The following is a 12,325-nucleotide window of genomic DNA, read 5'->3' as shown; positions in this document are numbered from 1 at the left end:
TCTCTGTCAAATAAATAAATAAAATCTTAAAATAAATAAATAAATAAGAAGGAAGGACATTCTGACACATGTTACAACATGGATGAATCCGAGGGACCGCATGCCAGGTGAAATAAGCCAGTCACAAAAAGACGAGCACTGCCTGCTCCCATTTATCTGAGGTACCCGGAGTAGCCGAAGGCGTAGAGACAGAAAGTAGTAGGGTGTCTGCCAGGGGCTGGAGGAAAGGGGCAGGGAGAGTTGCTGTTGAGTGGCTATAGAGTTTGAGTTTCACAAGATGAAAAGAGTTCTGGATATTGGTTGTATGATGACATGAATGTACTTAATACACCTAGAAAGGGTTAAGATGGAAAATTTCATTAGGTATATTTTACCGCAATAAAAAAAAAAAAAAAAAAAAAAAAAAAAACCATGGGAAAGGAAGTACTGTATGAAGGCACAAAGTGAAAAGTACCACAGAAAACAAGAAGTAGAGCAGAGGAAGGGGCCCCAGAGGGCTGGGGAGGGTGCAAGTGATAGGAAGTCAGTAGGGTGGTGGGGACGGCTCCTTGAGAAGGGGCGATCTGGGCGAGGACTGGAGGAATTGTTCGTGTCTTGGCGGCTGTTACAGTCGGAGTCTCCATCTTCCAGGGCCCCCAGGTGGTGTGCGGCTGGCTGTGCCAAGGCAAAGACCAAGTGGTGCGTGGCTGTAGAGTTTATGTTGGCAGGCAGCTGATGCAGAAACCGTGGCCATGGGCATTTCAACTCAATTGGAAAAACAATCCAGGCACTCAGGTGGCGCTTGCACAGATTATAATCAGATGTCACCTGAGACTCGAGGTCATGTTACAGTAAAGAGAAATGGTTGTTCTCATCCTTGGCCCTTCCTAAAATCAAACTCCAGAACCTAGAAGCAGAAATCAAGAGTTTGATTTCCTAGTGCCTCATAAGTTTGCTTGTCCTCGTTTAGCCCATTTCCAACATGAGTTTTAAGCTCCTCCATAGGACTAGGATTTTCAGGGCTTCAGCTGACCTTTCTGTCAAGCCCTAACTGGAGCAGGGGTGGGGCGGGGGAGCAGCTTCTTTTACTGTCTCTCTGGTAGGTCATATGGCTTGGATGGTGAATGCTTATAAAAATCCTGTGACCTGGACATGTTCTGTTACTGATTTATGAGGCTTGTATAAACAAGTGTCAACTTGACATCATTTAAGCCAGTACTTTGTACTGAAGAGTAAAATGGAAAGCGGTTTGCAGCATTGGGTTCTTGAACTGATTTTTCCACATCTCATCTGTGAACCTTCTCCATGTCTAGTAAAAACAAAAGAAGTATCATGGGAATGTATCTCTGCTTTGGAGTCAGGAAGAAGTCCCTCACGATGCCCCCATCGCCACATCACTGAACTTGGAGGGGAGATGACCATCTATGGGTGGACAGGCACATCGCCTCTCCACAATCCTGTCCCCGGTCAAGGTTTCTGAAGCTACACGGGCAGCCATTGGCAACACACACTCTGTGTCTCTCTCTGCAGGCTAGAGTGGTAGAGTGATTGCTGAGGTCTAGGGACTATTAGGGACTAGGTAGAAGGAGAAATGGATTCCCTCTTAAGCCCTGCCTACAGTGGTGGCACTAAGCATTGGTTGACTGATTTGTCACATGCTTATCTGCTCAATGTTTGATTTCTTTTACATCTGAATATGTTTGCTTTGCTCTTAACACATAGGCACCGCCTGTAGTCATTTAGCCCCAGGAAGTTACCAAGTTCAGGGTATCCCATTTACCTCCATTTACCTCCAACATATAGTGTTGATGGTAGTAATGGGCTTCTCTTTACCCTCATGGTGAAATGATAACAAATGAGAGTGCAGCAGCCATTAGGTGTATATTGCTGTCATGAGAGCTGTCATTAGATGGTGATAGCAGTGCTTGGTAGCAAAAGAAGGAAAGCTCAGTGGCTTCTACAGACATTCCCTGCGGATCTGCCCTTCGAATCTGGGCGTATATCTGCACAGGGCTCTAAGTGGGGGTGGGGTGGGGAGAGATTTGAGTGCCATATGACATAGTACTTGCCCATAAGAAAGTCAGGTGCTGTACCCAAACAACTGCAGGACAAAGTTATATGCGATGATGTGATGGTGTCTTTCAAGAGATACACACTGAAAGCTGCAGGACAGTGGATGGACGATACTGCTTGGACTGGGTGAATAGGAAGGCGTGGAAGACTTGGCATGTGGGAGGTGCCTTTGGGGATAGATGAAGTTTCCCAAGCTAGAGATAGATAGAAATCACCAAAGAAGTGTGAAGTTTTCTGAGCTAGAGATAGATAAAGGGAACAGCCTGGGCAAAGATCTGAAGAAGAATCCGCTTCAAAGGGATATACAGAAGAAGACATGTAGGAACTACACTCCGGCCTTGTCTGTCACAGCAAATAACTGGCAACAACCTGTGTGGCTATCCACGGGGGAGGGTGGACAAAGAAATTATTCAGAAAATACTGATCAGAGAAAACGAATCAACTAGAGAATCATGTCACGATTAATGTGGAAAAACACAAAACATATTAAAGAAGGGAGGCTGCAGGATGTTAGGTACAAAGTTTACATAAAGGTTAAAAATATACAAAACAGTATATATTCTTTATGGATATTTAATTTCATGATTTTTTTATATCATTACTTTAGTTATATAATTTTATAGTGTCATAATATGAAAATGTTGGAATGAAAAACACCAAATTCAGTGCATAGAGACTGTCAGTGGGAGGGAAGGATGGAATGGCTGGACACAGAAGGCTAAGTCTCAGTTGTGGCTGTTTATACACACACACACACACACACACATCATACACACACGTATATAGACTCATACATAAACACACTCATGTATACACACACATAAATTCATATTTTAAAATCTGAAGTACAGGTTATATGTTAAGGGTTGACCAACAGTTGTTTATTATCCTACATACTAGTCTGTGTACTTGCAGTATTTCATAATTTCAAAATGAAAGAGAAAGTTTCAGGGCACGCTTAAGTATAGCAAATGGTGTAGATCAGCGGTTGGCAAGCTTTTAACACGACCCGTGGCAACAAGCAGATTTTATTTTAGGAACCACGAGTTGCATGACAGACTTACCCTTTATATGTGAGGTGCATCCTGACCTGTTCTGTTCTGTTTACTTCATTTTGTTCCGCATGAAGTGAAGCAGGGGGTGATGTCTGAAGATGCAGATTAGGGTCAGGGCACAGAAGACCTTGACTGCCAGCCTCAGGAATGTGATCTGTCTTTGGCAGAGAGGAGAAGGCTACCAGTGGTTTTGGGGCACGTTATCACCATCATCAGCCAAACTTTAGTCAAGTCGGATAAGATGGAACTTGGGCCAGAGATTAGAGGGAGCAAGCTCAGTTGTGAAGTTATCACCATAGTAACACTGAGACAGTATATGGGCTTACAGGGGAATGAAAAGAAGGAATCGGTTTTGGATATACAGCAACTTAATTAAAAAAAAAAAAAAGGTTTGATGACAGCTTTGAAGGAAGGAGAGGAAAAGGAGAAAGTCCAGTTTGATTTCCAGGCTAGGTGATTGGGAGATTGGTCACACTAGTCATAAAACTCGGTACATAGTAGTTGGTTTTAAACACAGTGCTTAACGTGGTTCATCCGGAGGTATATTGTGAAGCCTTGGTGGAGGTTAAAAGGCATGGGTTCATAATGGTCTCAGTGTTTCATGAGTGTCTTTAGCAGTACATAGTAGCTGGCAAGGAAAGAGAGCAATTGGTAGGGCTATGCAGGCTGACCCAGCGAAAGGGTGGAGGGTGAAGGGTGAAGGTGCCGGCCAAGGTAGAAATGAAATCGGCTGTCCATGGGGCCAAATGAGGTGGGTGGGCTAAGAGAGAAGAAAGGTTGGGGGACCAGAGGTTTGGAAGAGCCCAGTGTGTTAGAGGGTAAGGCAGTAACTCAGGTGAACATTGGGAGTATATAGTCAGGAAGGAAGAGCATCAAATCTGAGCTCTTGGAGCTAACACCATCCTGAGTGATAAACAGTCACTACCTTGGTAGAACTTGCAGGCTAGGCAGGTGGGCAGTCGTCATGTGATGGAGAGGAAAACTGAAGCTATGGGACAGTTTATAGTTACCAATCTGAACTTTTCAGACTTTTCAAACAGAAGCTCCTCAATAGAATGACTAATGATTTTTAACCAGACCAGCTACTAATTATGAATTATTACTCCAAATTGTAGAAAAGGTCACACTGGGAAGTGGAAAGGGGTCTTCACGGGTACCCTTCAGAGGGTCCTCCTGAGAAGTCCTAGGAGAGGAGGCTCTGGATGACGCACCCAGGATGTCACAGGGAGCCACGATTCCTCGTCTGTCATCAGGTCAGAGGCACACAGGCATTCACTTGTCATCCAGCTCTTCTTTTTCTACTCATGCTCGAGGGACTTTCTTTTTCTGAGATACGGGTAGCTGGCTCTAGGGTCACAGAACTCAGAAGCAGCGGGGTCTGCTCATACTTCAAGGACTGATTTGATTCAGGGCTTTGAATAGATCACTTAAGTTCTTTGCACCTGTTATCCTCACAATCAACTAACAGAAACTAAAATAAATAAATAAAATTAATGTCTTGAATAACGTCCTTGTGCAACTTAATGAGTTTCATGATTTAATGTAAGGGAAGACATGTATACACCCAGTTAACAACATAATGCTAAGGGGGTATAACAGGACATGATTAGCTTTGCTAAGTTGCACAGAAGAGGTTATATCTGAGCTGGAATGTGGCTTTCCCAGGCATAGAGAGGGGCACAGTTAACACTGGCGAAGTGTGTGGCTTGCTCAGGGAACCAGGACAGTCTGTTCTGACTTCTATGCAACAAGGATCAAAAAAACTAGGTCTCCTAATCTGCGAACTCCTGCTCCAATGTTATTGTATTTTACCCTTCTTTCTGCATGGCCCCTCTCTATATTGAATCTTGGCTCAGGCATTCTTGGGTACAAAAGTGCCAATGGTAAGACGAGATAGACCACAAGTGAGCTGGTGACTGGAAATCAGTTAACAGTTTAAACACCATTGTGGATATCTACCACATAGATGAACCACACCCAAATAAACAACATCCAACTCAACTGTTGTTTCCTTTTGAAAAATAACTTCCATTTTCATTATCAAAGATCTTACTGGTTTTACCTTTAAAAGCAAAGAGGGCCAAAGGGGAATCTTATTTCACTTTGTCTTAAACAATTATCTACTGACACATTCTGGGGCACCTTTGCTCTGATAGTTGCTGATAGGAGAAAGGATGAGTAAGTCAGTGTCCAAGGAGCTTGCAACCCAATACACAGGGGACACGAGGCTTCCTACACAGCAGAGAAACAGAGCTTGTGTCTCGATGTTCTGCTTACCAAACATGCGGAATAGGCAGGTGAGTGTTCAGGGAGAAAAGAAATCAGGGTGGCCTGGAGAAGGCTTCTTGGTCAATGCAGAATTGAATTAAGGCCTTGAGGATATGTAAAGAGAAACTGAGAATTGAAGTGACTTGCTTGATTCTTGGGAGCAAATAAAAAGTCCGGATCTTGGGACTACCAAGAGAGTGGACTGTGTTAGTGGCAAAAGGGTTAACTTTTCATTGCTAGGGAAAGGGCTTTCCTTACATCCTGCTCCAAACTGGGCTTAATTTGTTATCAGATTCTTCTTCTATGGAAAGTACATTTCCCAGACTGATTTCCTGCCAGTGGAGTGTGCAGCGCTCTTCAGGGTTCACCTGGGTTGGCCCCAGTCCCAGCAGGACTGCGGGTGGGTGACGAAGCTTTCTGCAGGCGAGAGGCTGTGTTACTGTCCCAGCCCGTACCTAACGAGGCCGGTAGTTACACTCTTAAGGAAAGTCTGGGGGGACTCCTGTCCCTAGGCATTAATTAGCAGGCGTTTCAGACAGCAGCGCTTACCTCTGCCCAAACAAGAAGTCTCTGAAGAGAAGCGAGCCTCACACCCAGCTAACCTGTTGATTGACTTCGGACTGTTCAGTGTGTTCTAAACTGTTCCCAGCTCCCCTCAATCGTCCCACTGGAATGAAACACAGATACCATCTATTGCCTGTGGAAGGTGTGTTCTGTCTGTAATGATGCATTTGGAAAACAGTACCTGTTCAAGTGAGGTGAACTGAGATGTGGGAAGTATAGGAGGTAATGAGGAAAATGCAGGAATCCCGGCCAGAGGGTTCCAGCTGGAGAGAGAGAAAGGCACTAGGAGGAAATAAGCTCTGTTCAGATTCCCCAGAGCACAGCGGCAAGTTAATGTTGTCTTTTCTTTTCCTATCAATATTATGGGGATGCACAGAGGAAGAGATCCAGACCTGGAAGGGTCACTGAGCCCAGAAGGTGACACGTGTTTCTGGCAATCTGTAGCACACAGGAGCATCTCACTTTTTTCTCAGGCAGGGTTCAGCCATGTCAGGTTCCCATGTGGTCAGGGACTGATTGGTATGAAGGCCATGTGGGTTTGTGTGCAGTGATTACCTCTTTAGACAATATTGCAGATGTTGCCTTTCGCCATCTAAGAGAACATGATTGCCACTTTTTTTTTAAAAAGATTTTATTTATTTATTTGACAGAGAGAGATCACAAGTAGAAAGGCAGGCAGAGAGAGAGGGGGAAGCAGGCTCCCTGCTGAGCAGAGAGAACCCGATGCGGGGCTCGATCCTAGGACCCTGAGACCATGACCTGAGCCAAAGGCAGAGGCTTTAACCCACTGAGCCACCCAGGTGCCCCCATGATTGCCACTTCAATGGTAGATGTTAATATATTTATTTTTCCCTTTCCAAGCCCCCATGAGCATTAGCTTACATTATGGCAAGTATAGATAGGTTGCTTCCAATAATAATTTTATTAGTATGGAATCTTAACTAGTCGAACTCAAAATCCATAGAATAATGCAAATAAGTATATATTTCTTTATAATCCTGGGGTGATTTTGCTGGGGGGGGGATGAGGGACAGTGTCTTAAAATCCATTATACTCTTTAATGATGTTTTACCAAGTTTTACATTCTTATGTCAAATATTCTTTTTTTTTTTTTTAAAGATTTTATTTATTTATTTAACAGACAGAGATCACAAGTAGGCAGAGAGGCAGGCAGAGAGAGAGAGAGAGAGAGGAGGAAGCAGGCTCCCTGCTGAGCAGAGAGCCCGATGTGGGGCTCGATCCCAGGACCCTGGGATCATGACCTGAGCCGAAGGCAGAGGCTTTAACCCACTGAGCCACCCAGGCGCCCCTTATGTCAAATATTCTTATTTGTAGAATAGCAATAACTATTTTTCCAATTACAAAAGTAGTAAATGTTCATTGTTAAAAAGTACTGTAATGGGGGGCACCTGAGTGGCTCAGTGGGTTAAGCCTCTGCCTTCAGTTAGGGTCATGATCTCAGGGTCCTGCAATCAAGTCCCGTATCAGGCTCTCTGCTCGGTGGGGAGCCTGCTTCCCCCCCTCTCTCTCTTCCTGCCTCTCTGCCTACTTGTGATCTCTGTCAAATAAATAAAATCTTAAAAAAAAAAAAAAGTACTGTAACGAGGGGTGCCTGGTGGTTCAGTCGGTTAGGCATCGGACTCTTTGATTTTGGCTCAGGTCATGATCTCAGGGCCTGGGATTAGGTCTGGCATCAGGCTCTGTGCACAGCATGGAGTTGGCTTGAGGATTTCTCTCTCCCTCTGCCCTTCCCCACCCACACATGCACGTGTGCATTCTCTTTCTCTCTCAAAAATAAGTCTTTTAAAGAAAAAAAGAGTACCATAATGATAGTATCTACCCTAGAAGAAAAGTAGAATTCTCCATAAGCCCACCACTTAACAATGTCTGTATTAATGTTTTGATTATATGCAATCTCATACTTATTCTGTGCTATATGTATATGTTTACAAAAGTAGGACATATTCTTTTAATTTGCTTCTTCCTTGTAACAATGTCTTTCATTCATTGTATTTATTCAGCAAATCCCTGTTGAGCACCTACTATGTGCTAATCAATCCCTGTTCTAAGTACAAGGGAGACTACATGAAAAAAAAACAAGGAAAAACACACATATTTCACATTCATCTTTCTAAAACAATAAATGTTAAATATCTACATAATTATTTTAATAGGTCCATAGTATTCTATTGCATAGATTTATCAGAATTTATGAAATCAGATCTCCCATTTTTGGATATTGAGATATTACTTATGATTGTTAGGTTTTCTTAAATATGGACAGAATATGCATTAACCCTTTGTGAACCCGAATTCATGTCAAATTTATCTCTAATAACAGGATTTTGCTGGTAGTGCCATTCTTTAAAATGATTTTATAAACACTTTTATGTTACCTAGCAGATGTGGCTACAAAGATCCATGTGGGCCCAGCAGCCTCTCGCTTAAAGGATGCTTAGAGATCCTGGAGGTGTTTGAGGCTGTTTACAGTTTCACGTCTGTCTCCATTAAGCCTAAGGCTGCTCAGAGCAAGTTTCCAGTCCTTATAAATGGACCCTAAGTTGGCATTTTGACTGTTGTTTCTTCCCAGCCCTTTATAGTTATGCAGTGATGTGTAACACTGGCCTTCTTTGGATTCTGGAAGCATTTCTTCTGCTCTCATTGATGGAAATTGCTGTTCTTTTGTTCTCTGTCCAACAACCAGCAGGCCACCTTCCTGCCATCTGTGTGAGCCCCCCACACAGTGACATGAGGTGATGTCATAGGATCTGTTTGTTGGTGGTTTCAGCACACTGCTTGATCTTCCATACAAAGCAAAACAGCCCCGATGAACTGCAGAATTTTACAGAAAATTACAGAAAATTGCAGAATTTTACAAAAAATGCAGAAAATTACCGAATTTTACAACCCAATTTTATGGACAATGGCACCAAGGATAGAAAGGTTGCATGATTTGCATAAACTCCCATAGTTAGTGGTAGAGCTGGAACAAGATGTTGGAATTTTTCTTTCTTTCTTTCATTTGAGAGAGAAAGAGAGAGCACATGCACGAGCAGGGAGAGGGGCAGATGGGGAGGGAGAGAGAGAATTTGAAGTAGACTCCATGCTAAGTGCAGAACTTATCACAAGGCTTGATCCCACAGCCCTGAGATCGTGACCAGAGCAGAAATCAGAAGTCAGACCCTTAACCGACTGAGTCACCCAGGCGCCCCTAGAAGTTGGGAGGTCTACATCCTCATCTGGTGCTTTCCTAGAGAATCAGCTATTCCAAGACTGTGTTCCATTTAAGTAGGAAATAGATCAGGGAACACCATTACTTTGAAGCACTTCTATTTGGCCTCCAGATACAATATCATCAATACCAAACTATGTCCATTTGCCAAATAGGGAGTTTTTCATGTAATTCTCTACTTTGTTAATCAGGGAAAGACTTTTTAGATAGCATGCTACAGACAGCAGAATTCAGTGACTATTCTGAGTGTTGGTGTGCTTTCCTCCAACAGGGTGATAAATGACCTTGGTCTTTAGGTTTATGATTGGAATGCCTCACCACACCAGTTCTGCAAAGCCAGCCATAACAAATGGCATGTCTCTACAATGAGAGGCCCACTGGGTTTATGATCACTTTTATCTGGGTTAGAGACTCATTTGGATTGTCTGATAGATTTCAGTCAGATTTTCTGGAAGTCACATTTTCTTCTCTTGAAATCTGATTTACAGATTAACTAAGTGGCAAAGAAATGAGCTTTGTGATACTGATTGCTTTTGTAAGGCCAACTACAAATTATCTTTGTTAATGGAGCAGAGCAGTTTTACAGCAATATATCTGAAGTTGCATGTCATCATTTTTGGGTATGCATTTAGAGCGCAGTTTTTAAGGACATAATGGTTAAGAGCCCAGACTCTAGGGCCAACTGCTTTGGGTTACCTGCTGGCTCTGGGACTTACTGTGTAGCCTTAGGAAAGTTACTTAATCTCTCTGTGCTTCTATTTCCTCAGCTGTAAAATGGGAATAATGACAATAATAGTACTAATGCTAGATAGTTGTTAGGAAGTTTAAATGAGCTAATATTTGCAAAGAACCTAGAATACTTTTGGGCATGTAATAAACATCATGTCAGTTTTGTTGTTATTGTTATTCTGACATTTTCATTCCATTTAGTCATTTATTCAACAACAATTTATTGGAACATCTCCTTTGTGTTAGGCACAAGTAGTAGGTGATAAAAGATTCTCAAGCTCTCAAAGACCTAATAGTTTAGTGGGCAGAGAATATAACAGGCATACTTCAAAGATACTGTAGGTTTGATTCTATACAACCAAAGTGTTTACTGCAATCAACTGAGTCAAATGACTTCTTTGGTTTCCTAACACATATACAAGTTATATTTATACTATTCTGTGTCTGTTAAGTGTACAGTAGCATTATGTCTTTAAAAAACAAAGTACATTCCTTTATTTGAAAAAAAAATTTATTGCTAAAAAATGCTAATCATCATCTGAACTTTCAGTGAGTTGTAATCTTTTTGCTGGTAGAAGGTCTTTCCTTGATGTTGATGGCTGCTGACTGATCAGGGTGGTGGCTGATGAAGGCTGGGGTGGCTGTGGCATTTTCTTAAAATAAGACAACCGTGAAGTTTGCCTCATCAATGAACGAATTCTCTGTAGTATGTGATTCTGTTTGAAAGTGTTGGTATTTGACCTCTTCCCATGAATGTTCTTAATGACATCTGGAATCATGAATCCTTTCCAGGAGGTTTTCAGTTTATTTTCCCAAAGCCATCAGAGGAATCACTATCTATGGCAGTTACAGCCTTATGAAATGTGAATTAAATAACATTTAATTTAATTTATATTTTAAATTCTGTAATTTATAAATTATGGAATTTATTTATTTTTAAGATTTTTAACTATTCATTTGAGGGAGACAGAGACAGAGAGAAGCACAGCAGGGGGAGAGGAAGAAGGAAAGGAAGAAGCAGACGCTCCACAGAGCTGGGAGCCGGACATGGGGCTCAATCCCAGGATCTGGAGATCATGACCTGAGCCAAAGGCAGACAACCAGCCATCTGAGCCACCCAGGTGCCCCTAAATGATGGAATTTAATTAATAATTAAATTAGACTTGAGAGTTGAAATGACTCCTTGATCCATGGGCTGCAGGATGGACGCTGTGTTAGCCAGCGTGAGAACATTAACCATCTCCACAGAGCTCTTGAGTGATCGGGTGCACTGTCAATGGCTGTAATACTTTGAAAGGAATCTTTATTTTGAGTAGTAGGTCTCAAAAGTGGGCTTAAAATGTTTAGTAAACCATGTCATAAACAGATGTGTTATCACCCAGGCTTTGCTATTCCCATTTATAGAGCACAGGGAAAGTAGACCAAGCATAATTCTTAAGGACCCTAGGACTTTTGGAATGGTCAGTGAGCACTGGCTTCAAGTTGAAATCACTAGCTGCATTAGCTTCTAACAAGATTCAGATTGTCCTTTGAAGCTTTGAAGCCTTGAAGCCAGGCACTGACTTCTCTGTAGCTACAAAAGTCCTAAATGGCATTTCCTTCCAATAGAAGGCTGTTACATCTACATTGAAAATTTATTTTGTTATTTAATGTAGCACCTTCATTAATTCTCTCGGCTAGACCTTCTGTGTAACCTGCTGCAGTTTCTACATCAGTACCTACTGCTTCACCTCCTACTATTATGTTATGGAGATGGCTTCTTTCCTTAAAGTCAGCCTCTGCTGGCTCCAAACTTTTCTTCCACAGCTTCCTTACCTCTCTCAGCTTTCAAAGAACTGAGGAGAGTTAAGGCATTGCTCTGGATTAGGCTTTCACTGAAGGGAATGTTGTGGCTGGTTTGACCTTCTGTCCAGAATGTTGAAACTTTCTCCACATCAGCAATTAGGCGGTTTCACTTTGTTTTCATTGGTGTGTCACTGAGGTAGCACTTTGATTTCCTTCAAGAGCTTTTTCTTTGCATTCACAACTTAGCTGGTTTGTGCGGGAGGCTTAACTCTGGGCCTGTCTTGGCTTTCAACATGCCTTCTGCATAAAGCTTAATTATTTCTAGCTTTTGATTTGAAGTTAGAGATGTGTGACTCCTCCTTTCACCTGAATACTCAGAGGCCATTGTAGGTTTATTAATTGGCCTAATTTCAATATTGTCATGTCTCAGGGGACAGGGAATCCCAAGTAGGGGAAGAGAGACCAGGGACTGGCCAGTCCATGAAGCAATCAACACACATTTATTAAGTTTGTAGTCTTATATGGGCACAGTCCATGGTACGAAAACAAATATCATAGTAACAGCAAAGATCACTGTAACAAATGTGGTAATAATGAAAAAGTTGGAAATATTATCAGAATTACCAAAATGTGACACAAA

The 12,325-nt window shown here is 42.2% G+C and overlaps 1 protein-coding gene across 4 annotated transcripts in view; it reads left to right on the top strand.

Moving 5' to 3' along the window:
- The window catches only part of PAQR8 (progestin and adipoQ receptor family member 8), a 131,310-nt gene that overhangs the window by 105,292 nt on the left and 13,693 nt on the right, over positions 1-12,325 (top strand). The window contains exon 2 of one of the 4 annotated variants that reach the window (XM_047732479.1): positions 4,223-4,360. The exons of the other annotated variants lie outside the window; for them this stretch is intronic. Coding sequence (XP_047588435.1) covers positions 4,310-4,360 — 51 coding nt within the window. The 5' untranslated portion in view covers positions 4,223-4,309. The remainder of the gene's footprint in view (positions 1-4,222; positions 4,361-12,325) is intronic. 4 annotated transcript variants of the gene reach the window in all.

This window comes from Lutra lutra, chromosome 6, assembly GCF_902655055.1.
Source record: "Lutra lutra chromosome 6, mLutLut1.2, whole genome shotgun sequence".
NCBI classification, from domain to species: domain Eukaryota; kingdom Metazoa; phylum Chordata; class Mammalia; order Carnivora; family Mustelidae; genus Lutra; species Lutra lutra.
The sequence above is the reverse complement of the archived record's forward strand: the minus strand, read 5'-3'. Positions and strand labels throughout refer to the sequence as shown.